The sequence below is a fragment of the Sphaerulina musiva genome, assembly GCF_000320565.1.
Source record: "Sphaerulina musiva SO2202 unplaced genomic scaffold SEPMUscaffold_1, whole genome shotgun sequence".
Taxonomy (NCBI): domain Eukaryota; kingdom Fungi; phylum Ascomycota; class Dothideomycetes; order Mycosphaerellales; family Mycosphaerellaceae; genus Sphaerulina; species Sphaerulina musiva.
In genome coordinates, this window is record NW_016017383.1 from 3,913,561 (window position 1) to 3,940,118 (window position 26,558).

General features: G+C 52.6%; 11 protein-coding genes across 11 annotated transcripts; 3 read left to right on the top strand and 8 right to left on the bottom strand.

The window, feature by feature from the left end:
* Window positions 1–331: 331 nt before the first annotated feature.
* SEPMUDRAFT_146583 (uncharacterized protein) lies at window positions 332–1,254 on the bottom strand. The gene is made up of 2 exons (XM_016903747.1): window positions 843–1,254; window positions 332–743 (listed from the first exon to the last, which is right to left on the bottom strand). The coding sequence occupies exons 1-2, from the start codon at window positions 1,147–1,149 to the stop codon at window positions 502–504; spliced, it is 549 nt and encodes a 182-aa protein (XP_016765727.1). The 5' UTR covers window positions 1,150–1,254; the 3' UTR covers window positions 332–501.
* Window positions 1,255–4,984: 3,730 nt separating this feature from the next.
* Window positions 4,985–7,184, bottom strand: SEPMUDRAFT_146584 (ARM repeat-containing protein). The gene has a single exon (XM_016903748.1). It carries the CDS (start codon window positions 7,175–7,177, stop codon window positions 5,105–5,107), a length of 2,073 nt encoding a protein of 690 aa, XP_016765728.1. The 5' UTR covers window positions 7,178–7,184; the 3' UTR covers window positions 4,985–5,104.
* A 460-nt stretch (window positions 7,185–7,644) lies between these two features.
* SEPMUDRAFT_160835 (uncharacterized protein) lies at window positions 7,645–8,813 on the top strand. Its single transcript, XM_016907909.1, has 2 exons — window positions 7,645–8,122; window positions 8,202–8,813. The coding sequence occupies exons 1-2, from the start codon at window positions 7,663–7,665 to the stop codon at window positions 8,405–8,407; spliced, it is 666 nt and encodes a 221-aa protein (XP_016765729.1). The 5' UTR covers window positions 7,645–7,662; the 3' UTR covers window positions 8,408–8,813.
* Window positions 8,814–8,984: 171 nt separating this feature from the next.
* Window positions 8,985–11,075, bottom strand: SEPMUDRAFT_146586 (MFS general substrate transporter). Its single transcript, XM_016903749.1, has 5 exons — window positions 10,841–11,075; window positions 10,410–10,766; window positions 9,739–10,347; window positions 9,587–9,676; window positions 8,985–9,503 (listed from the first exon to the last, which is right to left on the bottom strand). The coding sequence occupies exons 1-5, from the start codon at window positions 10,958–10,960 to the stop codon at window positions 9,198–9,200; spliced, it is 1,482 nt and encodes a 493-aa protein (XP_016765730.1). The 5' UTR covers window positions 10,961–11,075; the 3' UTR covers window positions 8,985–9,197.
* A 1,394-nt stretch (window positions 11,076–12,469) lies between these two features.
* On the bottom strand, window positions 12,470–14,227 carry SEPMUDRAFT_146587 (uncharacterized protein). The gene has a single exon (XM_016903750.1). It carries the CDS (start codon window positions 14,151–14,153, stop codon window positions 12,516–12,518), a length of 1,638 nt encoding a protein of 545 aa, XP_016765731.1. The 5' UTR covers window positions 14,154–14,227; the 3' UTR covers window positions 12,470–12,515.
* Window positions 14,228–14,507: 280 nt separating this feature from the next.
* Window positions 14,508–16,865, top strand: SEPMUDRAFT_160838 (alpha/beta-hydrolase). The gene is made up of 2 exons (XM_016907910.1): window positions 14,508–14,683; window positions 14,777–16,865. The coding sequence occupies exons 1-2, from the start codon at window positions 14,542–14,544 to the stop codon at window positions 15,535–15,537; spliced, it is 903 nt and encodes a 300-aa protein (XP_016765732.1). The 5' UTR covers window positions 14,508–14,541; the 3' UTR covers window positions 15,538–16,865.
* On the bottom strand, window positions 14,508–16,865 carry SEPMUDRAFT_122951 (3'-phosphoadenosine 5'-phosphatase). Its single transcript, XM_016901810.1, has 2 exons — window positions 14,777–16,865; window positions 14,508–14,683 (listed from the first exon to the last, which is right to left on the bottom strand). The coding sequence occupies exon 1, from the start codon at window positions 16,764–16,766 to the stop codon at window positions 15,687–15,689; it is 1,080 nt and encodes a 359-aa protein (XP_016765733.1). The 5' UTR covers window positions 16,767–16,865; the 3' UTR covers window positions 14,508–14,683; window positions 14,777–15,686.
* A 178-nt stretch (window positions 16,866–17,043) lies between these two features.
* SEPMUDRAFT_146588 (LUC7-domain-containing protein) lies at window positions 17,044–18,543 on the bottom strand. The gene has a single exon (XM_016903751.1). It carries the CDS (start codon window positions 18,515–18,517, stop codon window positions 17,627–17,629), a length of 891 nt encoding a protein of 296 aa, XP_016765734.1. The 5' UTR covers window positions 18,518–18,543; the 3' UTR covers window positions 17,044–17,626.
* A 202-nt stretch (window positions 18,544–18,745) lies between these two features.
* Window positions 18,746–23,617, top strand: SEPMUDRAFT_122953 (Gpi16 subunit, GPI transamidase component). Its single transcript, XM_016901811.1, has 3 exons — window positions 18,746–22,692; window positions 22,754–22,902; window positions 22,955–23,617. Exon 1 carries the CDS (start codon window positions 18,762–18,764, stop codon window positions 20,739–20,741), a length of 1,980 nt encoding a protein of 659 aa, XP_016765736.1. The 5' UTR covers window positions 18,746–18,761; the 3' UTR covers window positions 20,742–22,692; window positions 22,754–22,902; window positions 22,955–23,617.
* Window positions 18,746–23,617, bottom strand: SEPMUDRAFT_122956 (glutamate-cysteine ligase Gcs1). The gene is made up of 5 exons (XM_016901812.1): window positions 23,234–23,617; window positions 23,091–23,163; window positions 22,955–23,020; window positions 22,754–22,902; window positions 18,746–22,692 (listed from the first exon to the last, which is right to left on the bottom strand). The coding sequence occupies exons 1-5, from the start codon at window positions 23,242–23,244 to the stop codon at window positions 20,985–20,987; spliced, it is 2,007 nt and encodes a 668-aa protein (XP_016765735.1). The 5' UTR covers window positions 23,245–23,617; the 3' UTR covers window positions 18,746–20,984.
* A 1,070-nt stretch (window positions 23,618–24,687) lies between these two features.
* Window positions 24,688–26,020, bottom strand: SEPMUDRAFT_78069 (GATA-domain-containing protein; the record flags this gene model as incomplete). Its single annotated transcript, XM_016910181.1, has 2 exons — window positions 25,272–26,020; window positions 24,688–25,212 (listed from the first exon to the last, which is right to left on the bottom strand). Coding segments are annotated over exons 1-2 (1,071 nt in total), but the record flags the coding sequence as incomplete, so codon positions are not given.
* Between the last annotated feature and the right edge of the window lie 538 nt (window positions 26,021–26,558).

Genomic DNA, 26,558 nt, shown 5'->3' on the forward strand with positions numbered 1-26,558 from the left:
CTTCATCTTCCACCGTCTTCATCCATCTTTTTCCATCCTGTTCCACTACCTCCGTCTTATCATCTCCGTCTTATCATCTTCGTCCATTATCATCTTCATCATCATCTTCATCATCATCGTCCACCATGTACCGATCTTCCTCCCGTTCTACGGTCCTCCATGGACATGATTCCCTTTTCCGCATCACATCAACCAATGAAATCTTAAGTAACCGACTAATGCGCATAAAGAAGCTGGATATACAGGCACATCCAGTCTGTTACTAATGAAGTAATAGCGAATCCAGATGATCGAGAAGACGACAATGACCACTTCGATTGTTATTTTGTTTGTGTACTTGGAACTAGAGAGAGAGAGACAAAAAACTCCACTACATGCTTCCCCTTCTTCTCACCTCCTCCTCCTCCCCCTTCTTCTCACCTCCTCCTCCTCCCCCCCTCCCACCAATCCCACCATCTTCCACCTTCACCATCCTTCGCGCGCATGACTCAGGTAATTGCTCTACAAGTCGGATCTCTGGACCCACCAGACAACAGGAATCTGCACATGCCCGGGGCCATTGCTGTCACACTGCACACCACCATCGGTTCCAACCAACATCGTGTAACCGCCTTGGGTACCGACCCACCTGTCGTGGGAGTAGTTTTTGATCGAATCGCCGACCAGGTCCTTGACATCTGCGTTGCCAACATAGGCAGTCAAGCCGCTGGGCGCACCATCACCGAGAGCGGCCGCGAAGGCGCCTTGGGGAGAAATTTTGTCAGTATACATTATTAAATTCTGTGGGGGCTATTATCTCTCTCCCTCCCCGCCCCCCTCGTGATCAGGTATCAAATACTTACAGGTTCCATGGGCGTAGAGAATCTGCGGGTCACTCTTGCCATGGGTAATAGGGTTTGAAAAATCCAATACCGCTTCTTGGTCAATAATCTTTTGGCAATCCGCAACGAGAGGGAGTTGCGAGGACGGGGTGGATTTGCCATAGTCGTCCCAAGACGTCAGGCCGCAATTGTTGGCTCCAGAGGCGTTTCCGGCGTGGTCGTCGACCTGCGCAAGTGAGGCCATCGATGGGTCCGATTTCTGGAGGAAACCAACTGCCTCGCTCAGGGCGGGCAGGAGGGTGATGAGGAGGGCGTTGTTGAGCTGCATTGTTGCTATTGGTGTTGTTGGGGTTTGGTGATGTGTAGGAGTCTTGTGTAGATGCTCTTGAGAGGGCTTTACCGTGAGTCGATCTGCTGGATGCGTTGGTGGATGTGAGGCTGGCTGGTGGGAGAGGAGAAGGTGGATGATACCTTTCATTTTATATCTTCTTTTCTTTTCCCTATGGGCTCGAGATTGCTAAGAATAGCGACCCTCGTTTGGACGGAACTTTGTTCCATGGCGAACCTGGCTGATGCTTCTTTGGTAAAGTTCGTGGTAGGCAGGGTAGACTCCCTCCTGTCCACTTGTCTCTCCATTGATGAATGCAACGTCTGTCCCTGTCAAACACGAAAATCTTAAATTCCGTTGCCAACACCATGGATACTGGTCCATACATGCAACTTTCTTTCGACCGATGAGTGGTGGTGATTGGGAGAGCACGACCCTGCTGTGTGGCAAATTATATGCCAGGCAAATTACCTTCTCTCCCAGAGCGTTCCCCAAACAAACGAACAGACAATCTCCTTGCGATACACAAGTGTCGCCTTGCTCTCCCAACTCTTGACAAGTCCGTGAAGAAAGTAAGCCCTACCAGTCCCGTCCGGTGTGAGATGAGAAGAGGAAGTCCGGGGACATCCTCTCACGAGTCGCAGTCCCTTAGTCACCGTCTGACTTACCTGACTTCCACTCTTCGTGTGCACAGACCAACTCATATAACCTGCCGACAGGATCCTTCCTGGTCTGACAGATGTGTAGAGAGTTTTTATTTTTTTCCTCTCCATTCTGCCAGACCTGGGACCTGGATGAATCCTGGTATAACACACCGGAGCAGAGCAGCGTGGCTTGTAGACAAACACGACCCGAAATGCGATCTCCCCTTCGGTGAGCTGTCTCGATTGTCTCGATTCTTTTTTTTTCCGTCTTGCTGGTGGGTTGAAGCATCTCACATCATCATTATCCTGCATTGAGGCGGTGGAAAATGCCTGTCCGCCCGGGGCTCTGGGGCTGAAACTAACTCATTGTTGTGCTCTGTATGTATGTGTGTGTGTGTCTCGAGGACCGTTTTTGCCATGCCCTACAGTAAATGAATACATCAGCATCTACCTGATTCCGGAGCAGCACCACCATCTCGAGCGGCAACTGTGACATCAGGGCAAGAAGGTTGTTAGGGCATACTACTGATGAAAGTACTACTACAGTACTTGCTCGAAACTTCGTTGTCGGGTCCAGCCCATTCTTGTTCCCGAAACAGATGTGAGATACCTTACATTGTACACAGCCCCGTGGCAGGGACTAGGGGGGGGGGTCCCGGTGCTTGTTTTCTTTGCCAATGAGGCTTGAGAAAAGACCAGACCAGCAGGCTCAGCAGCCAGCGGAAGATGTTGCACTCGCTCTACCGTTCCTGCTTACCATGCGGACCAGACCATAGCATAGCCGCTGCAGAGCGGATCTCGTGTGGGTGTGTGTGTAGGATGATGCAGTAGGTCATCATGCTGGAACAGAGTACATCGTCCCGCAGACCAATCCAGACCACAGTCATCCCTGGTTTTACCCAGTAGACATGAGGAGGACAGGTGGGTGCATACGGGATCGCATTCAGTGGTATACGAGATTTCGTACCTAGCCAGAAGACCTAGGGCTGGAAGAGAAGGAGAAGTAAGAAAAAAACAGAAGAAAGAAAACAAAAGAACAATCCAATCTGTGTTTCCAGTTTCTCTTTCCAAGATTGTTCTGCCAACTCCTCGTAACCACTTACAAAGCTAGGGGCTAGGGGCTAGGGGGGGGAGGGGCCCGGACTCCTCCCCCAGCGTGTTCCATGTTCCGCGCGAATACAGTATACCGTACGCTGAGAGAGTACGGTCAGAGTACCCTTCCGTTGACCTGGGAAGGGCTGGGAATCAATCATCGTGAATGTCACGTCAACGCCCTTGTGGATGGATGCAGCATGCAGACTGCAGGATCATGTCGCCGCCGGATGCGTGCGGCTATGTCTACTATATTTGTGAGCTGAGGTCCCTTTTGCAACAAGGGCTGGAGCGCGCTACGTGGAGCTTATAACTGGTTTTACCCCAGGGGAGGGGGGAGAGGGGGCGCAGGTCCGCAGAACACGAGTCGAAACTCGACAGGGGATGATGGTTTGGTGAAGGAAGATCTCTATCGATTCTGTCTGCAATGGGAGTGGAAGTATCTTCTGTGGCATCGTCGTTTTTCCCTTCTATCCTTTCCTCCCTCCATGCCTCCCTCTCTCCCTTCAACCTGCTGCTCATCATATTCCTCCTTGTTTTTCTCGCATCTGTTCTTGGACTTGCTCTCCTCCTGGAAAAAAAAATGGCAATATTATATTGCTATCATGCGATGTTGGTTGCCATGCCTGACACTTTACTGCCAATCTCGGTCCAGAAGTCCAGAAGCAGGCAGGAAAAGAAAAATTGAAAGTTGTCCGCCAAGAACATGATTTCCCACCGGAGATTTTGTTTGTTGTTGTACAACACATGTGGCATACCCAAGCGACGCGGCGACGACAAGAGGGCATTGATTCATCCAAAGGACACCGTGTTAACACATAAAACATACCAGCAGAAGACATCCTACTATTTACAGTGTACAGCTTACTACCAGCTTACTACCAGCTGCATATAGCTCGAGGAATAGCCAGCTTCTCATTTGGAGCAATAAGCCCAAAAGCGGCTGACATGAATAGGTAGGTAGGTAGGTACTATTACCTCCTACAGCTTGCGACAGTATTACTACCTTATACCTACCTACCTTTCCTACCGAGGTATTCATACTTTTTTTCTTTTCCTGCAGGGCAAACTGCCGCGCTGAAGCCAAAGTGTCCCTCCCTCCCCCCTTCCCATGGATGGGGCTGAATATACTCCGCCTGAGCTTAGCTGGAGATTGCCGAAAAGAAAAGAAAAAAATCTAAAAAAGATGTACCGTGGCCCGTCTCGAGAAGAGAATATACTTCTACCTCATGCCGGTGTAAGCAGAGCTGAAAAATCATACCAAAGGGCCAGCTGGTCTATTAGACACAGCCCTCCTTCTACCTCCCTCCCTCTGTACACAATACTACTACAACAGCAATAACAATAACAGAGTGCGACGGCGACCTTCCAAGCGGAATAATAACATATCGGCTAAGTAGGTAGGTAGATAGGTAGACAAGCAGTATAATGAAATGGTAATGTACCTACCTACACACTGAAATCCATCCAAAACGTTTCCTCTTTTTCTCCCCCCAAAAAATCCAATATTTTCCGTACCTGCCTGCCCCGGCGTGCAAGCAGCAAATTCACTTCTGACGTGCATTCACCGAAAATGGATAGGTAGGCAGGATTGCTTACTACTTTACATGTACCTTACATGTACCTGTTAGCCTGCCTGTATGTACTGTTGTAGGCTTGTACCTTTTAGTAAACTTTTTTTACCTTACCTTACCTTATGCTGGTAGTTTCATCGAGCCAGATCCGATTTGAGACCCGGGTTGGTGGGTAGCTGTGCTGAGCTTGTACAAGCCTGTGCTCAGCTGAGGAGGGCTTAGGAGGTGGCTGAGGCGGACAGGACAGGGTGGTTGGTTGCCACACCACAAGGAGAAAAAGGTAGAAGGATTGGAAGAAGAAAGGATGATGGTGAAAAGAGGGCAGATAGATCGATCTGTCTTAAAACTCTGCGGAGGCGGACGGCTACGGTTTGTAGGAGGTACAAGAGTGACATCCATTATACATAGCTGCCGCTGGTGCCGACTCCACAATGATCATCGTCTGGGATCTTTTTGGTCTGGTGAGATGGCGACGTGGCGAGTACATGTACCAGTTCTTTTCCTCTGGACGGAACTACCTCCTAACGATCTTTTTTGTATTTCATTGGTAGGTATTCATAGACAACACCAGGCTGGATGTTGCCGGCTCCAGGTCCAACATCTCGCACACGGTGGATGTGTCACGATGCACTACTACCTACCTTCCTACAGCTTCTCCAACAGCAGTCTCGCACCAGCATTGCCTGTACTTTCCACTTTTCTTCTCTTCTTGTTGTTTGACTCTCCGCCATTCACCTCTGCTTTGCCATTTCCACCCTCGGCCGCTTTCTTGATCTCCTTTTTGCCCTTGTCCAGCGCCTTCTTCACACTCTTCTTCGTGGATGCATCCACGTCCTCGGACTCGAGTAACGCCACAACTACAAATGAAGAGTCGCTAACTGCCCAATTGACGATGTTGTCCTTAATGACAGAGTACAGTGTCGCTCCAAATCCAAGTCGTGGCTCGGAGAGCGTCACAGACTTCGTCACAGGATCATAAGCACCACCGGTCACCAGAGACTTGAGCATACGACCTACTGCCGCGTCTTTGGCAATGTGCTTGCCTTCCAGAGGGTTGCCATCAGCCAAGGCAGCGACGACTGCTGCTGCTGCAGATCGATCAGAGGCATTGCAGGAGAGCAAAATCTCGGCAATGGCTTGTGTGCCAAATGAGGAGGTAATGAGAGTTGCTGCGCGTTCTCTGACGAGTTCCAGTAAAGGCTCGGATACCGTTTTGAGTAGTTCTTCACGTCGTTGATGGGGTGCCTTCTTGGACGTGGTTGCGCGAATGGCGTGAATCTCGTCAATAGCCTCTTTCTCTCCCGCTTGGCATAACCATCTTGCCGCACCAGCCAAAGGATACAGGATCGGCAGCCTGGCATTCAAGCTCACGAGCATGGACTCCAGTCGATCATGCTTCGACTTGGTATCATCATTCTTCAGTCCCAGAAGTTCAGTCAGGATGGTCTGCGATGTCAACTTGGTATCGTCCGTCACATCCAGACCGGCGACGAGGACCATTCGTGCGTACTGGTCGAATGCCATGGTCTCGATATGGTCTTTGAAGCACTTCAGTATCTGTTTTCGTGCTTTTGCCGAACCATGTGCGATAGCCAGACATACGAGTCTGGAGCCAGATTTGGTGAAAGCCAAGTTCCGGTACAGGTCTCCACCGCCATCATTCTCTTCTGAATCAATGTCGTTTCGTAAGATCTCAAGGAATTCGTTGCTATCTTCTGAGCCTGCAGGCAGTGCGAGGAAGTACTGCAGCATAGCATCGTGAAGCATCGTGAAGCCAGTCATCTTCTTCTGAATCAGGTTGTTGATGAGCTGTTTGAGATAGCCAAGGAATGGTTTGCGCTTCTCGGGACTTTCTTCTAAGATCTTCGCCAGGTCGCCGGTCACGTTGGAGGGTAATGGTTTGCTGGTGAATTGCTTGCCTTCGATGGCGTATTCTGCTCCATACCACTCGCGCAGCATCATGGCCTTTTGCTGGGGTGTCGCGACTTGGCGGTATATATCATCGACAATCCACGATGCCTCCGGATGGTTAATGAGTCTCTTGATATTGCCATAGAATTGTGGTATGATGAGGTCCTTGTCCTCGCGATCGCCCTGCACAACCATTTTCGCAACCAAGAACTTCCCATATCGCGACTCGACCAGGTCTTTCACGTCTTCTTGCAGCTCCTTTACGATGCCCTTCAGTTGAGCGGGTCGCGCGTACTTGATGGCGCACTGTATCACCCTCACAGAATCGTGCTTGAAGACGAAATCTCGCACACGGCCGTCGATGATGGAGAAGAGCTCGTCCAGCAGCTCGTTGCGTTCCTCTTTGGGGACATGTGACTTCCTGCGCAGCTTCTCCCACAGCTGCTTCGATCGATGTACGACGTCCGCATGGGGCTTTGCGGCCTTGCGCTCTTTGGCAAGTTGGCGCTGCTTTTGATGTGCTTCCGCTGATGATCCATCCAGCTTGAACTTGGCACCCGTGTTGCTCATGGGCTTAGCCTTGACCATGTTCCCACGCTCCGTGTTCATTCCGCTGGTGTCTACATCCATCTCCTCGCCCTCCCCGTCGTCGTCGCCATCGTGCGCGGCGGCTTCTTCGAGATGCGATCGTTTGGCCGGCTTGTCGTACTTGGTCGCTTTGGAGCTGCTGGTTTTCTGCTTCTTTTCACGCTGTGCCGCTGCCGAAGGCGCTTCTTTACGCTTGATTCCACCCATCTTGTTCGACATGCTATGGAGGTGTGGGCTGTGTTGGACGAAAAATGCCCATTTTTCGAACTTTTGAACTTTGAGCTTTTTCAGGGCACGGGCCGAGTATTTATCCGTACCATGAGTTTCCTGCTGATCACTCCCGACGGCACCGTTGGCTGACTCAGCGCTCGCAGGACACAGGTACCGGCGGGACCCTTATGATCGCCTCTGATCGCCTTTGAGATCGGCGTTTGGCGAGAAGCCAATCGACCCAATGATAATATGCGATGCATTATTATTATCATATAATGGACAATGCAGCGAATCACATGCGAGAGAATGCTCGTCTATTGCGTGCATGGCACCCCACCCGTCTCACATGCCAGACACCGATTCCTACCCAACCCTGAACAAACAGAAGCTGAAGTATCAGGAGAAGTACTTATGATTCTGTACGCACGCACGCACGCCCGGCATGTCTCTCAGGTTTCCTCTTTTTACCACTCACGAAGCCCGAACCTGCGATGGCGACTCCCCCGACCGTTGTAGCTCCTGGCGAGCCCTCGTCAAGGCCTAGGAGCCGAAGGGCCGTCGCTCTGGAACACCGGAGACAGAACATCATGACTTTACGATACCGCTCGTCAACTTCCAGCCTGCGGGACACGGCCGCGAAGCAGCCAGAGCCTTCATCTACAGGAGAGACTGCTGTACGAGCGGGGAAGAGCAAGGAACGGAATACCGCAGCCAGACACCACAAGATCGCCCGTGCTAGCTATCGACTGCAAGACGTCGACATCGACAACTGGCTCAAGGAATCCATGCCCATACCGCCGGATTGGGAGTACGAAGCGCTGCCGCCGCCGCCGCCTGGTTCTGCAGCTGCCATGTTTGGAGACGATGGAAGAAAACACCAGCAGGGTTATGCTTTCTATCATCATCCGCGTGAGGAAGTCGATCACATTGCGCCTTTGAACCCCAGACCGGGTGAGCTTCTTTCTCCACCGCCCCCAGCACCTTGCAATGTCTGGTGTATAGCCGAAGTCTTATTCTGACTTGATCCCAGCAGCAGCAGCAACGAAGCACCGGCGATCCATGTCTGTGGGACATGAGGATGATATTGCCAGACCTCGCACATTCGTACCAGCGGTCCCACAAATGCGAGTCTCCGACCACTATCATCACCACCAAGCGAACGACTCTGCGAGTTCGTCCAACTACTACTCGAGACCTCCCAGTGAGGTGGTCAACTGGCCGTTAGTGAGCACATAATAGTGGGGTCCAAGGCTGCATGTCACAATACATAATTGGGAAGGAGCATAATTGGAGTTTTCGGCCAAATGGAAGAGGGGGTGTAAAGTGTAAAGTGTAACATTATACGGCGTTACATTATTGGTATATGGCAACTTTTACCAGACTGAACAAGTGGTCAATCATTATTTTGGATTTGGGTGGGGGGCATTACAGGACTGATGCCAAACCCATCATTCATTCTCCTTTGCTGGCGAAGAAGAAGGAAACGACAACTCTCTCGAGATCACGAATAGGAGGATATGCTGGGGCCTTTTGAGTTGGCACGTCAAAGCAGCGAATGCGATTTTGCTTGCTCATTGAGCATTAATGGACAGCAATGAAAGAAGTCATGTAACATATGTAGTCTTCCTAATTATAAAAATAGTCAGTCACTCTTTACATTTCAACAACAAAGCCGTTGATGGTTAGAAGTGTAATACATATGTGCTGGTCTTTTTTTTTCTTTTCATCTCCATAAAAGATCGTGGTACCTTATGTATGCAGAATTATGGCCTGGATGGATTTATGTGTGAGCGGCATATTTCCGTGTACCTTCTATAGATCGAATAAACAGTGTGGTATCTCTTCTCTCATATGCAGTGCAGGTAGTTATGCTAGGATCGTATCATCATCATCTTCTTCATCATGCCATGCCATGCCATGCCATGCCATTCCATGTAAATGCATCGAATCTCTTACTCCCCATACTACGCTATGCAGCGCCAAAAAAAAACCACTCTCTCAAAAAAACAAAAAACAAAACACAAAATCAATGACGAATCCCACCCGTAGTTCCATCAACATTTCCAATCGACGACCGTCTAGCAGCAGTTTCGACTTCCACCACCGACAATCTCTTCTCGTCATAGTGGACCGTTTGAACGGCTCCACCGACAGCACCTCCTTCCATCGAAGTGGCCACGACGGGTTCACCTTTGAGGCGCAAAATGTGCATGCCGTGTCGGACCCAGTGGCTGGCGCAGTATCCGAGTACGACGACGAAGCCCACGAGGGGTACTACGTAGGAGATGCGAGTGGAGGCAGAATCGGCGATGGCGCCTTGGATTGGGGGGAACTAGAGGGAGAGAGAGAAGAGTAAGTATGTGAGTTTGACATGTTATGAAGAAGAAAATGGGCTTTTTCGTCTCGATCACTTACCACTGCTCCGCCACTCACGCCCATTACCAAGATACCTGCTCCACGGCGTGTGTTCTTTCCTAGATTGGCTGTTCCGAGAGTGAAGATGGCCTAAGAGGAGGAGTACACGATTAGCAAAGGCAAGACACGGGAGAGATGAGGTTTCTCGTTACCGGATAACATGGAGCCATGAAGAAGAAGATGGCAATCAAAGCGCCCACCGCTGCAGATCCACGTCCAGCAGAGACGTATGCGCTGAGAGCGATAGCACAGCACGAGTAAATGACCAGCAAGAAATTGGACTCGAAAATGACAGCCAAACCAGTGGCGATGAATCGGCCGACGGTGAAGGTAATGAGTGCATAAGACAACATGCGAGAGGCAGCCGAAGTGGAATATCCTCCGTTCTCGTTGGCGTAGTTGATGAAAAAGGTCGCGCAAGTGACCTGCGCACCGACATAGCAGAATTGAGCCACAAAGCCGAACATCATGTTGTATTCCTTGTACAGTGGTTTCTGGGCGACGAGGCCATCGTTGAATCCCAGTTCCGAGTCAGTGGCAACGATGCTGGCAGAGCGGAGAGCAGCCTCGGGAACTTCGGGGAGCTTGCTGAAGAAGAAGAGCACCGCAACGGCAACACCAGCGCACGAGACTGCGAGGTAGACGAACTGCACGTTGGTGAGAGAGTTGATATTGTCTCCGGAGAAGAAAGCCTTGGATGCGATGAGGGGACCAATGAATGACGCGATGCCGTTCCAAGATTGACAGAATTGAAGACGAGCCTATTGGAGAAAGTCAGCGGCTGCGAGGCGGCAACGACAATTGTACAATACACGGTGCTTACAGATGCGGAGGCTGGGTGACCAATAACCACTGCGTACGAGTTGGCAGCAGTCTCCAGAGTGGCAAGACCGCAGGCGATGACCAAAGTGCAGGCCAAGAAGCCTCCAAAGGCAGCAATAGTGTTGTCAGGCGAGGCATAGTGGGCAGTAGGCCAGAACATGATGGCGCCCAAGCTGTACAGGCCCAAGCCCATGAGGATAGTGGTTTTGTAGCCTTTGCGCTTCATGACCTCGGCGGCAATGGGTGAGAAGCAGAGGTAACCACCACCAAAGTACATGACTTGCAGACCAGTGGACTCGAGCCGAGTGATGTTCAAGACGGTCTGGAAATGCTTGTTGAGGACATCGAGAAGACCATACTACGCCAGGTCAGTACAAGGTATGTCCCAAATGAGAGGCATACGTTGTTTTTTTTCTTCTGGCTTGTACTCACCGAGAAACCCCACAGGAAGAACAGGGAGATGACCAGAGACAATGGATAGATGAGCTGTTTACCAGAGAGGGGGCCACCAGCAATCGTTGGGGCTCCCGTCGGCACACCACCGCCAGCCATTGTTGCGTGTTGGAGGCGCTTGTTGTTGATCGAAGCAGTGTCACCGGCGAGTAGTGAGTGTACGTTGCCACAGACCCGAGGTGCTGATGCTGCTGCTGCTGCTACTGTCAGGTAGGGATGAGAGACGGTGATGAGAGCGCTACCCTGGGAGCGTAGTTGGAGATATTATATATCTCCAGCACTTCAGTGACACTTGCCTTGGTTCGGTATCCCCAAGTTCGCGCCGTACTATAGAACTAGTTCTGGGCCTAGTGATGGCAGTCTGGAGTGCACACTATGGGGGAGTTGGGGACAAGGTTGCCGCTACTGCACACAAGCTCAGGCTGGGCAGACTACACACACAGGCACTGCATGTACAGATTCGCGGGACGCAGTCGAGACTTGAGAGCCACTGAAGGATGCATAGACTGCAATAATCGGCCCGTAAGTGAGTGTGTGCGGCAACATCTCTCTCTCTCTCTCTCCTTCGACGAGTATCCGACGGGCTCCAGATGTCAACAATCTCTATGACCTGTCTGTAGTGCGCAATTACCTGGCAATGAGATTGCAGGATCCACAGTGGAAGTGTTCGAGATGGAACAACCAGAGGCAGCGAGAGCCATGTCAACTTGATGCTCCTCCATGATTATTTCGAGGATCCCCGGTTGCCATTGACACGTGATGATGCTGATGATCGAGAATGGTTTTTCCAGCGGCGCACAACGTGCTGCCAAGAGTTGGCTGGTGGCGTGGTAGAGTGGTAGAGTACATGGTAGATGGGGGATGGGATGGGTTCCAACACGAGTCGAAGTTGGAATTGTGGCTGCTTTGCAGATCTTCCCCTCTCTCTCCTCCAGCGGCCTGCAGTCGCCGCCCATGGGGAATCAATCTTCTAGCGCGCTTCTAGCGTATCACTTCAATCGGGCCTACTCATCCAGATGGACGGACGAGCGCCGTGATTGGATCACGGAGAACTACACATGAGCAAGCCGTGCCGTGCTCATTTAACACCCGTCAAGCCACATGGACGGCATCACCACGCCCTCACCATCAACGGGTGCGCAACGGGACAAACTCACCTCACACCACATCTGCATTCGGAGCAGCCGCTCGCGTGCGGAGGGCCGTGCGTGAGAATCTGCGGCAGACGATGATGCCTCACCGCATTACGGAGACTGGGGACCAGACTTGATGGATGTGGACCAGGCGCTCAACGAAGAGCGGATGAGGAACAGCGCCGAGGCACTTCACAACGTGGACGGTAGTGCGCGGCACGGCGCGTGCGAAGAGACGGAGAGAGGCGCTGGGGACTCGGCGACCGCCCCCGTAGTGTAGCAGTACTCCCGTCAATGTATTCTGGATCAGCAGCACGTGGACCGATCCAGCGAGAGGTTGTCAATCATGGGCGACTCCGCGGGACCGACCCGGGTAAAGACAGGACCACAGTGCATGGCAGTCGGATCGGCACAGCCTGACATCACGATGCGCTGACCTCATGTGGACACACTTAGGAACACATACCTCCTATCAGTCAAGTCACACTGCGTGTGTGCGTGCATGCGAAGAGCAGACCATGTTATTTTCTTGCCCGTCCTTGCACAGTGATCACGGCTCCGTTGAGCTCATTCTTCCATCCTTGCTCCGTCAACATCTTCCTCACTGCAGGACCAAGCTTACTGCGTCCGCCTTCGCTATGCCGACCAAGACCTACCACGATCTTATATCCCGCCTGTCTCTGATTCGCCCCGATACGGCCATTCGCGCGGTTCTCTCCCAATCCCTCCCACCATTGCTCAACTCTTTCTCGTGCAATCCTGACCGCGTTAAGGACATCGATGCCGTGAAGGTCGACCTCGCTGGCACTGGACTGAGATGCGGCCATTTCATCCGCCGCTGCGGCTGAGGCTGCAGAAGACAAAGCGTAATAGTCGCGACTCACTTGGCCATAGTATCCTGCCACCCCGCCCATGAGTCGATCGGACTTGGCTTTGCGATGAGCAGCGTATGCCTGAGCTAGTGCAGCACTTCTAGCGGCTGCATAGTTCGACGCACGCTCTCTAGCATCCGAAACGTTTGAGCTGTAGGCGTGACCGGAGGCCGGTTTGTTTCTGCCAGCCACCGGACTGAACGCGTCCGCCTCTTCTATGTTGGGTCGAACATAAGTGGGTATAATCTCAATCCCACCTTCGATACTCGGGCGAGTCGTCAAGGCCTCCGCTAGTTCGCGCGCGGCCGCCGTGGAAGGGTAGGTCAAATTGATCAAGCTTGCCACATACTGCGAGTCTATGGATGGGAAATCCTGGCCAAGATCATGTGCTGTCACAGCCTTAATGGGGTCTTCGGCCAAGGCGATTGTGCCCTCGGAAATGTGATTCTTCAGGATACTGCCAATCGTCTTCGCACGAGACGCGCCACTATTGTAGTATATAGTCGCGACAGTCTTGGATGGCTCCCCAGTGCGGCTGGCGATAAATTCGATATCGCGACCCGCTCCTTGCCAGGCGTTGGCCACTGTAGGCTCAGACTCGACAGGACTAGTAGGAAGCGAGCTCGACCGCCCACTGTCATTCAGCTTTGCGCCCTTTTTCTTTCCTTTGCCTTTGCGCCCCCTTCGACTAGTGTTCTCTTCCGAAAATGCGTCTATGCTCTTCACCGCCAACTTTCCGTCGCCATCGCTATTCTCCGCCTCGTGCATATAGACCTGGCTTAGGAGCTCATCCATAGCCTTGTGCCAATTGCCCTTGCACTTGCGCAGAGTATGTTGCACGGTATATCGGCTGAGTTGTTGACCCATGATCTGTTCCAGGAGCGCGATCTTTGCATCCTCATTGAGATTCTCCAGCTCTTCAGCGATGTCGCCGTTCCCAGACGGAACCTCAGCAGAGGTGCTGTTCAAATTCAAAGACTGCCATTCCGCTGATAAATTCGTCAGGTCTGTTTCCCTGGATACTGTCGTGTTGGTCTCTTCTGGACAGGATTCTGGTCTGCTGCTGCTGCCATGTCGGACCTCGTTGTCGCGTCCACCGGTTCCAGAAGCATCAAATCCGGCATGTTCTTCCAATTCTGCCGACTCTTTCAACTGGTCCAGGGCCCCTCTTGCTTCTCGCAACTGATCTTCGTTCTCCAAATCGTAGTCGGACAAGATGGCGGATAACAGTGCAGGGTCGAGAGGTGGGCAATATACTGCCTCGAGTAGCGCCAAGGTGTCACCCATGTTCAAAATTCTGGTTCGTGGTCCAAAGTTGCAAATTTCGTATACAACGTCTCATGTTGTAGGTGCGGAGCAAGCCATCCGATGTATTGATGCTGATCTTGCTAGCAGAATGCTGCATAGATCGTGCGGATGTTGTAGGAGGTAGCTGTATGTTCAATGCTGTTGTTGATCTCAGGAAGAATGTGTGGCACTCTGTTGAGGTTTATGACGAGGATACCTTAGTCGCGTCTGTTGCGCGAGACTAGCCTTCTGCTGACTAAGTCCAGCTGCATTGCCCCTCAGTAAAGAACTCCACCCTTCACTCCATCTCAATCAGTCTGGACGAAGACATATAACAGAACATAATAGGGGACTAGAATACCTCAGATACGGTAATCTTCATTTCAGAATGGCCAACATATCTCCAACCAAGAGTATAGTCTACAAAACGGTAGATAAGCTGCAAATATCTCTAGACATCTACCTCCCTTCCAACGGAGCACAAAAAGTCCCCATATGCCTCTGGTACCATGGCGGCGGTCTTCTACAAGGTACAGTACTATCACACCCAATGTCTCCTCCTTCAATACCGTCGTCACCACGCACTCACACATATTTATATATATTTACACAAATCACACCAGGCCATCGTAATCAAGCCCCTCCCTGGCTCCGCAAAGCAGTAAACACCCACTCCATCGCATTCATCTCCGCAGACTATCGCTTCGCCCCTCAAATCGGCATCACCGAAGCTCTCCAAGACGTCGCCGACAGCATCCACTTCTGTCGTGAATCCCTCACCTCCCACTTATTACCCGAAGAAAAGAACGCCATCGATCCCTCCCGTCTCGCAGTCTCTGGCAGTTCCGCAGGCGGATATCTCGCCCTCTTGGCAGGTCTATACATAAATCCCAAACCACAAGTCATTCTCCCCATCTACCCCATCACCGATCCCCTGGGGACATTTTTCACGAATCCGCAACCTCCTGCCATGGGAAGACCGTTGGGTTCGAAAGAAGAAATTCGCGAATTTCTCGATCCACACGCGGATGTTGTGGCGAATAATGAGGCGGATTCGAAGCGGATGGCCATGTATCTTTGGATGCAACATGATGCGAATTTGGCAAAGTTGTGGAAAATTGATGACTCTGACCCCGCCCGAGCGAAGAAGTGGAGGTTGCCGAGAAATGTGTTTGAATGTCGACTTCCTCCGGCGTATATCATGCACGGCGATGCAGATACTGGGGTGGGTGTGGAGCAGGCGGATGAGATGGTGGGTGCCATGGTGGGATGTGGGTTGGAAGTGGTGTATGAACGACCTCATGGGAAAGAGCACTTTTTCGATGCGGGAGAAGTTTATGAAAATGATAGATTTTGGGCATTTGCCTTGAAACATTTGAAGTAAACCAGCGCAAAGAAAAATATGGCCATTCTGATGTACCAGGAATGCTTTTCTAATCACTGTATCTGTAGGCATCGTGGCTGTCTGTGGTGCCGTATGCTAGCCCGTCAACTCAATTTCCCACTCGAATCAGCAGATCCATGCGAGGGAATCTACTTCTTACTCCCCAGCACACTCTGCACAGCTTCAATGACCTTCGCGTGCACATCCTTGGGTGCAGCCACGACGCCCTTGTTCTGTAGCAAAGTCCTTCCATGGCTAAAGTCCAATCGATTACCTTCCACATCCGTAACTTCACCTCCAGCTTCCCTCACAATCAAATCACCAGCAGCGTGGTCCCAGATCTTCTCGACATAATCCTTCCGGACTGGTAGCCTGAGATACAAATCTCCCGCTCCCCTCGCAATACTCCCGTACTTGGCCTGACTATCCATTCTCACACTGGGCTTGGTAATGCCCAATTTGTTGGCAATCTGCACCGAATCGCTCTGATTGCTATGGCCCGCCTCGACACTCTCACAAAACGTCGCATCAGCAATATTCGAAATCGGCTTCATCTGAATCTTCGAAGCGTGCGCCAATCCCGCCTTTCCCAAAGCTCTACTCTCCGCTCCTCGACCCTGCACAGCCGAGAACAGCACGCCAAATTTTCCTTCCTCGTCACTCGCATCTGCACCAATGTTCTCTTTCAGCGGTTCGGAGTCCGAAACGGGAAGATTGGGACAACCGAGGACACCGACTTTGACGTCTCCGTCGACCATCAGACCCAAACACACTGCATATTGCCCTCCTCGAAGAAAGCCTTTGGTGCCGTCGATGGGATCGATCGCCCAGATGCGACCGGAGTTACCGCCTTTGCTGTCTCCTTTGTCGATGATGTCGAGCATTGCTTCTGCAGATTTGATCGGTCCGCCGAGTGACGCTTCCGAGGTCGGATCGGAAAGAGAGGTGTTGGAGACGAGGTCCCAGACTGTTTTGCGAATTGTTTCATTCTCTCGCAGGTCTTTCGCCTCTTCTTCGGCGACAATCTCGTCGTTGGGAAAATTGTGTTGCAGGGCACTGATGATCAGGGCTTGTGCGCCAAAGTCTCCAATGGTGACAGGCGAGGCATCGGATTTGTTGAGAGTGCCTTTGGCATTCTGGTGAAAGACGGCTTTGGTGAGAATGGAAGCTCGTTGCACGGCGAGAAGGGCAATGTTGAGTTCGTGGGAGTATTCGGCCGAAGTCGACATGTTGAAACTGTGCTGCTTTTGGCGGGTGGGGAGGGGTAGTATGTGGGATGAAAGCAGGCGGAGACGAGGGAAGACAGACGGGAGGAAGCTGGTCGCCAGAATGAAGAGTGATATGAGCAAGATGGTAGTGCTAAGAGTTGTTGTTGTAGCTCGTACCATTACAGCAGCTGTTGGTGGAGTGACGCGACATTTTCTACAAACATTACGTCGGTCCTGAAAATCAACTAATGCATGTGAAGTCACCATGCTTGGCACAAATTGAAACGAACAAGGTATACTGCATAGTGGGTATACAGTAATCGAAAGAGCATAAGCTATTCTGATATCTGTTTGAGGATTACTGCTATGGTCATGTGAACACTCTGATCCGTCCCTTCGCCATGCTGGCGGCAAAGACGAGGATTGCATTGGGATCTGCTTCTCCTCAGCTCTTGCAATTGCAAGTGATGCCTCGACTGGTGGCAATACGTTGAAATCACGCGTGCTGCGTGGAGTACTTCCGGGAAGCAGCAACAAGGGACGCGCCATGAGCGTCGGCTCTAGATGTCAGAGTGTAGTCCAGGCGTGGTCGAGGCACGGCAGCATAGCTCAAGCAGTTTGTCGTAGCTGGTTGTCGGCAACCACCTGTGTCAACTGCACGGCCCAAGCCGATTCTAATTCCTCTCTTGTACAGTGCAGAATCGCATCGTACGACCATTTGCTGGCCTAGTCCGCAGAGGGAACGTTCTCATCGCGGAATCTCTGCAACGACCTTTGGCGAGATTTCTCGTCGTCGTCTTCGGTATAATAGCTTCATAGTGGTAAGACAATGCAGCAAGCCTTTCGCTTCTGTGCACAGATCTTGCTCTCCCATGACCATACTACCACCGCTGTCCATAGCCTCCGCCGCCACCTCCCCTGCCACGGCCTCTACCGCCGCCATAACCACCTCTACCGCCGCCTCCTCCATAGCCACCCGGGCCGTAATTGTTCCTGGAGCCATAGCCGTCGTCGTAACCGCCTCTGTCGTCCATGGGCTCTTGCCTAATTGGTGGCTGCCGTCCTTTCAACTCCTTGGACAGTCGGTCACTTTCCGATCGCATCTTCGCATAGCCCAAATGCATCTTTCCAAAGAAGTGATCCGCCAGCCGGCGATCGTTGTCCAGTCGAGAAAGGTACGCGCCGCACACATCACACACCTGGAGCTTCTGGTGTCCACTCGGTCCTTGGGTTTCTGACAAGGCTTTCATGTCGCGTTCCTGATTCTCCTTCTCCACCTTTTGCAGCTTCAACTCGTGAAACTGCTGCACTGCCAGATTCACGCTGCCTTCCTCGGCCAGTATTTGAATTTCCACAATGCTCGCCTCGATAGTCCGCGTCAAATCGCCAATCCTCTTCAGCATGGCCGTCGTCTGTCGGATCTCGTCGGGGGTCTTTTCCAATCTACGCTGCGCAGAGTCGATACGCCGGTCGCACTCGCTGACGTACGAGTTAATGTCACGCTGATAATCGAATTCGAAGCCCCACTCGCGCTTTTGCGCGTCCGAGGCAGACTGAAACTCCTCGCGCAAGTTGGGTAGATGGGTCTTGGAGCATGGACCAATATCCTGCTTCGTATTGGTGAAGAGGTCGTGGGGACAGGCGCCGCAGAGGTATGAGCGGCAGACCTTGGGGTCGGTGATGGTGAGGGCGGGCTGCTTGACCATGCCTGGAGCCTGCATCATGGAATCGCCCATGAGCTGCTCCAGCAGCTTTCTCTGTTCGGCCGCCATGGTGATATGCCCGTTTGGAGAACGACGAGACGGCGGTGGTGTTGTGGTAGTGGTGGTGGAGGTGGTGGAGGTGGTGGTGGAGGTGGTGGTTTGCAGCCAGAAGTTCGACGAACTAATAAGGTACATCATATGCAGGTCCCCGTGGCTAGCCTGCTACCTAAATTAGGGTCTATAGCTGTTCACAACTTCACATGGAAATGTGCCAGGTCGGGATGACCACCACCCACTGTACCTGTCGTCCACGATGAAGTCGCTGCTACTGGCGCTGCTGGCTCTCCCGACGAGCCTGCTCACCGCCGTGTATGCAGCCTCGGGCGAGGAGCATGCGGCCTCATCGTCGTCGCTGTCGTCGTCGGCGGTCGAATACTCGGAGCATCTCCACCTGAAGCCGCTCCCAGGCGGCGCTCTCTACGCTGGCTTCAACTTCACCGCCTCGACGCCGCTGGCCGACTACGATCACCAGCACTTCCGCTTCTTCCCCCGCTCGCTGGCGCAGATCCTGCAATACACTCACACTCCCGAGCTGCACCTCCGCTTTGCGCTGGGACGATGGGATGAAGAGAGCTGGGGCAGCCGCCCGCGCAACGGACGGCGAGAGGGCGGCACGGGCGTCGAGCTGTGGGCGTGGATCGAAGGTCGCTCCCAAGTAGAGGCCGAGGAGCGGTGGAGTGGCCTGGTCAACAGCTTGAGTGGCCTCTTCTGTGCCAGTCTCAACTTCATCGACCAGACCAAAACTATATCGCCTCTTCTGACCTTCCAGCCGGAGGCGTCCCCACGCGCAAGCAACGCCACTTTGCATCTCATGCACGGCGTGCTGCCTCATGAGGTGGTGTGCACGGAGAACTTGACGCCGTTCCTCAAACTGCTACCATGCAAAGGCAAGGCTGGGGTGTCTAGTCTCCTGGACGGACATAAAGTCTTTGATGCCAACTGGCAGACTATGGCTATTGATGTCCGACCGCGTTGTGATTCTACGGGACATTGTTCTCTCGAGATTGATCAAACTGTGGATATGGTCTTGGACATTGAGCGGAGCATGCGACCACAGGACAATCCGATCCCGAGGCCACCACACATTGACCAGATTGTTTGTGATGATACCAAATCCTACAATGGGCACGATACTTGTTATCCAAAACGACTTGAAGGCGACAGGGAGTGGTCATTGAGCCGTGTCTTTGGGAGGCCATTGCAGGGAAGCTGCCCCCTGGGAGCTGCTAAGAATGCTGCGGTTGTATCACTGGATGTACCAGCCTCGAGTCTCGTTGATGTCAAGTCTAGTACCAGCTCGCATGAAGACTCTCAGCACAACTCAAGCTGGAGAAAGTACGTTCTCAAGGCAGATGAGGAGTTTGATCTGATTTTACCTCAACATGATGCCCAGCAGCTCGATCCAGAAGAGTTACAGCTGCTGCGTGCGAGCAGACAAATCACTGGGTACGGCCAAGAACGGGGAGGTATGCACACGGTGATTGTCAACCCACACGCCACCGCACAGCGGATTGTCTATCTGGAAAGCCTACCGTGGTATTTGAGACCCTATATGCACACGTTGAAAATCACAGGCGCCACCACAGAAAAGATGTACTACACTCCCGCCATCGATCGGCGCAAAGGCACACATCTCGAGCTTCTCTTAAACGTTCCCGCCTTCTCCACTGTGGAACTCACATACGACTTCGAAAAGGCCATTCTCCGGTACACCGAGTACCCTCCGGACGCCAACCGCGGCTTCGACGTGGCACCTGCCATCATCCGAGTCCTCCCCGAATCCGAAGGTGGCGAAAACAGCTACTTGCGAACCACCTCACTTCTCCTTCCTTTACCCACGCCCGATTTCAGCATGCCATACAACGTCATCATCCTGACCTCGACCGTCATCGCACTCGGATTTGGAAGCATTTTCAATCTCCTCACTCGAAGATTTGTCTTGCTCGAAGAGGTTCCCAAAGCGCCTTTGGCCATCTTGATTGGTCATGTTCGTGAACGGATCGCTGCCCTTTGTGGCCACCAGCAGCAGATGGCGAAAACAAGGGGGGTGGTGGGGGAAAATGGAAATGTGGTGCCGACGACGGGTGGTGGGAAATGGGCATCTGCGGCGGCGGCGACGAAGACGACGGGATCTGCTGCGTTTGACCATGATCTTGGGACCATGTATTCCCGCAAGACGGGGACGAGACTGGTCAAGAATGCGAATGGTCGGATTGTCGAAGCAGATAGATGATGAGATGGTGCGCAACGAACGCATCCCAACTACGAGGAACAAGCAAATACAGTCTCTCAAGTGACACAGCTCCACACTCTCCTGTGCAGCGAAGCTCATTCATTGCAGGTTTCCATTCAGCCCATCTATCTATATTCTTCTGCTCAGGTCATCCTCACCAGGGTAATCCACTTCTACGTTCTCGCCGCTCCCCAGGCATGTCCCATTCTCATAAAAAAGAAAAGTCGCCCTCATCAAGGAAACTCACTGGTCTCGGCACTTTCCCAGCATCTCCTGGGCAAATCCATCCCGCCCCTCATGGACCGTGATTCTCTCCGCAGCCTTGACCAAATCGTACACTATCCCATCATTCACCACACTATCCATCTGGTATTCTTCGTGCTCTCGTACGAAATGTCTGATCCACTTCGCAGCCGTCCACAGAGACCCGTTCGCCCTTCCTCTGATCAGAGCCAAATATTGCGCCAATTCGCATCTGGTCTCCACATCCACATTGATGCTGTCGAGGTACGACTCGACCAGAGGAATGAGGCCCGGAAACCCTCTGCCGCCACTTCCAGTGTCCTTTCCATTAATGATCTCATCAACCGTCATGAGTTCATATTCGTCTTCTACGGGACCAGGACTCGGTGGTCTACTAGCCTGCGGAGTGTTCGTCCCAGAAGGCGGTGCGGAGCTGCCGTTGGGTCTCGGCATGCGTTTCGGTAAAGGGTCTTTGCGGAAGTAGAATTTGTCATTCAGCACCGCATCACGACGATGCGCTGTCTCCATGTTTTCTGTTGTCTTGGGTATGGGTAGGTAGAAGTTGAGATCGAAACTGAGAATGGCTCGTGTGATGAGGACCACGAAAACCGAGAAAGCTGCGTTTTCATAGTCTGTGATTTGTATTTCCATGGGTCGAACCTCCACTCGCCAGCCAATATCGCTTCCTGGAGGCGGGGGCTTGAATCGCATGTGTTGCCAGTTGGTACTTTGAAGGTTCTCAAAGTGGTCCGTTTTGTCGAGGTCGAGCTCCTGAAGATCCTCATTGAAGACAACAATGGGGTCGCGGATGAAGAGGTGCGCAAAATGCGTTGCGAGGAGATCGTCCATGCCCCCTTCCACCAGTCGCTCTTGTAACTTGTCGTCCACGATCAGGTTGGGATCTAGGTACTCCGGTCGCAAACGTGGGTCCTGCGCGATGTAGGTACTGTTACTGGCGTAGCGGGATTTGGGAATCCTCCATCGATCATTCTTGAGCGGTCGCTCACCCAGCTCCTCCGCGGTCCGATCGTCGACAGCTCCGCCAATCTGGTTCCATCGTACATCAGTATCGGCGAGGAATCCTTTGTATATCGGGGTTGCGGCAGTCAGTGCGAGCAAGATGGGTCCTAGTGGCGACAGCTGGTCGTACATTATACGACCTTCCGTGACGTTCTTGGCTTGAAATGTGATTTGGAGACAGCACGAACCCATGCCGAATGCCATGGCGTCCATGTAGATGTGGTCGTCCTTGGCGGCGCCATTACGGACGTCGTCATCCTCGGGCCAGTCATGGAGGTCGTACTTGACGGTGGGATCTTTCCAAGGTCGAGCAGTCTTCTCGTCGTGAAAGACGGGAACGTTGAGCTCTACTTTGCGCCCGCGCCGCTGCCGTATGTTCGCCGCCAAGGTCGGAAATCTGATATGAGGATTCGCAATCTCATCCGGCACGAATTGTGAACGCAACTTGGGTCCCGATGGAGGGTAGTAAGGCGTGATGGATTTCCGATCTCCCAACAGTGGAAAGGTGGTCAATGTGATGGGATATTCGTGGTCGTAGATGTGGTCTTTGGCAATCTTTCGTCTCCACTTCATGTCCGTTTCCACATCCAGCAAGTCTTTCAAGCTGATACTCCATGGCTTTCCCGGCGTGGCTTCCAGCATAAATCTACCAAATTCTGGGTGAAAGGTCGGCGCTGGCCACGGACTCCTAGATCATCACATCAGCACAGATGTTTCCCACGACCAGGACAGGACAAATGGCAACGCACTTCACGACACCTTGCGCAATGTCAGGGACACCACCACCCTGCTTGAGCAGTTCTTCATCCTTGGCCAAGGCTTCCAGGATCTCGGCCTGTCGCAGGGAGAGCTTGACTTCTTTCTTCTCGTCATCGAAAGAGACGACCAAGTACTCAATCTTTGCCTCGTTAGCTGCGTCGCTCTACCCGACCCAGCGCTTCTTACCATACCTCATCTCCCCACAACAACTTGTCCCGCTCCTTGCCCTTCGATCGGTTCCATATGGCCAGCAATTGCTGCAACCGTGTCAGTCCCACACATGACCCATTGCCCACACACGCATGGTGTGCCCAATCAGATAGATACCTCTATTCCCCATTCTCGCACATGTCCGGCGACCTTCTTCGCCTCTGGCCACTCCAGAGGGGTACCCACTGCACTGCGTTCACAATCAACATTTTGAATTGGTGTGTGCGACAGGCGCATGCAGGGCAAGTGTGTCTGCGTACAGTAGCCCCATGGTGAAAGACTCAGGGTAGATATGCCGTCCGTCTTTCGGCCGAAACCTTTCCAGCAGAACCTGTGTAGTCACCAGATCCTGATTTCTGCAACAGCCACTCCTGGTCAAGCGTGTGTTGTGCTACCACCGCAGCTGCATATGCACACTCGACAATTTTCGGTTGCACGAACAAGACCCGTACGCTTGCGTGCTCTCGCTATCTGTGAGACGGCGGATGGTGGTTCTGTTGGTGACGTTGGCGTGCCTCCTTGCAACTTATGTCTGACGAGACATGGCTCTCACACTCGCTTCGATCGGCTTCTCATTCGACGAGGGTGGGTGTTTGGTGGAGACGGACGATAATGCAGGCCTGAGGGCAACGAGAGGCAGAGGACGTTTCGAGGTTGTTGTGTGTGTGTGTGCGGGGGGGGAGACCACGTGGGCTGTCGCAGAAGAAGAATGAGGCAGTGAGGTTGTGTGTTGTATGCGAGAGACACGAGCACTTGCTGTAGGTGAATGTGCCGTGCATCAATGGTAAAGAGTGGTGGCTGAACTACCCGTGGACATACAGTACAGGTCAGGTACCTGGGGCCCATAAGGTAAGTGCATACCTGAGTTTTTCATCAGGCGCATTTGTCAGCGGCGTCGGCGTCGGAGGCTTTGCATGCACCTAGAGTCCCTAGAATACCTAGAATACCTCAGGTATGTACCTGACTTGCTGACCTACCACCTTCATGTACCTAAGGTACAGTAGGTAAGGAGATATGTATGTGCCTGCTCACCAAAGCACGATTACTGACTTCACTTGCATTTCTCATCCGCCTTCACGTGCACTCCCCCGAGCGCCAAAGTAATCTTGGTCAGACATTGTCGTATTGTGGCATCGATTGCCAGTACACTATGTACAATCTCCATCGTAGCAGAACTCCTCCACTTCGGTGCCACGGGATCGTCACGGGCTACCTTTACATAACGTCTGCTCCCACCCACATACCTGAGGTACGGTATACATGTATAATCACACAATGTCCGTGGACATCGATTCGTGTCTGGTCCAAGACTGTTGGAGAGAACAATGGTAAGGTTGATGTCGACCCCAATTTCATGAGCCATTCATTCAACCCCTCGCCATCTCCGTCGTGTACATTTCTCCATCGCTGAGCATGACGCCAGATCATGTGCTTTTTCTTTCTCATAGCGTCTCATGACGCTTCCCATTTCCTTGCCATCGCAGCCATGCCAAAACTCCTCATAACCTGCCTCGAACGAGAGGACTTGAAACGCCGTCAAGTGGGTATCGCTGAATGGCAAAGCAGAAGCTGCAGCAGAATCACATTGCTCAAAGTGCGTCAGGTAACACGAGAGACGCTGATTGTGCATCGGCTCGCTGGAAACGAACAAAAAAAAAACAAAAAAACAAAAAAACATGCCACCTCCCGTGGTGTCTTGCTAAGGCAAATTTTCTTTTGGCCGTAAATTCGAACTACCAGTGTTGGCGTTCTTGTTGGTCCCATTGTTCTTGCGTGTGAGCTTGGCATAGTGCAGCCCGCAGGCATTGCACAGTGTTCGAGCACCATCTGGTCCACGTCTCCATTCTGGCGTTTCGGCTCGATTACAACTGTGGCAGCGTCCAGGGGGCGCGGCGCGGCCTCGACGCTTCTTCGTGTCGTTGCCTGCGAACCCGCCCACTTTGCCTTCGTCGGCTTCCTGTTGCTGGTGGATATCCGGTCCAGACTGGGAATGTTGGTCGTACAATTTGTGCTGTTGTCGTTGATCTGCAGCTTGTTGTTCATACACTGCTTGCTGTTGCAGGACAACGTCGCGGATTTTCATCAGAGAATCATGCGCCGCTCGGGATTTGTTGATCATATCATCGAGTTCGACCAGTCCGGGAAGGGTATTGAGCGAGGCCCCTGATCGCTGTGTGTGATGCATGCGATCACCGTAGCGACGGGAGAAGTCGCTCAAGATGCCACTGGTGGATGAAATCTGGACAGTTCAATCAGTAAAACACTCCGAGTCCACCATTCGAGCCAATCTCCACGTACCTCGTTCAACGATGCCTCGAGGTCGAAGTAATCCAAGTGTCGTTTCACGCTGTCACTGTGGTGAATTAGGCCACGATCGTCATAACGGGAGCTCTCCGACTTCCAACCAGGTTGCGAATTGTGGGGTGGACCATACGTTGTAGAGGGCTGATATATGGGCCCCGATGAGTTACCCGTAGGTGGAGTCGCATTAGCATAACGTGGCGGAAAAGGAGTATACCCATAGGGCAAGCTCGAAGGACGCCCTGTGGAGGTGGAAGAATTGGCCACATTCGCGGAATATTGCTGCTCGTAGGAGGGCGAGGCGTCTTCCGCGCGAGAGAAAGCCGCTGATGGGGGCAGCGGGCGAGACGACGCTGGTGGATTCTGCGAATGAGTTGACTTTGTCTCTGCCGGAAGAGCGTATGATGCAGGTGGAGGACGGGCTGAGTCCGGAGGGGGATAAGAAGACTGACGAGTGGGCTCCGGCCGGTACTGAGAATGATGCGAGTAGTTGTTGGCCGTTCCCGAATAGGTACTTGACGCGGCCATTGAAGGAGGCTCCATGGGGTATGTTCGCCGGGGTGGCGGGGATGGAGGAGCAGCAGTCTGTGACTGCGGAAGATGCGTCGTCTTCAAGGACAGCGGTGGTGGCGGCACGGTTGTGGAGGCAAATGAGGCTTGATTGTCCACTTTGCCCAATGCCTCCGATATGGATGGTAACGATTGCCTACATTTGGCACCCTCCCTGTCATGCTCGCTCGTCCGACGCGACCCTGGAGGTGTATGGACAGCAGGATGCCAACTGTTTGTCGGTGGAGCGCCGTGCGCATGACTGTACGGCGGTGGAGGTCCTTGCGGGTAGTGATAGGTCGGGCTCGCTCCAGCGGTGGCAGACAAAGTTTGCGGCGTGCCAGTGGTGCGTTGCTGGTGGTAGGCCTCCTCTTCGCGTTGAACTTTGTCCGCTTCGAGGTAGCTCAGAGCTGGAAGCTGAGGCCTGAGGGGCAGCGCGTGTACAGCTGACGCGCACTCGTTCTGAGGTACCCCGCGCGCGTCAGTTCTTGGCATGCACTCGAAAATAAAACACTGCACTCGTTTTCAAATCCACTAAGTTCTGTAAAATATCGACAAAGGTAAGTTTCTAACATTCCAATACTATTTCAGCACTGACATGGTAGTAGTACTACCACTACCACTACCACTACTACCACCACCACTACCACCACCACCACCACCACTACCACCACCACCACCACCACCACCACCACCACCACCACCACCACCACCACCACCACCACCACCACCACC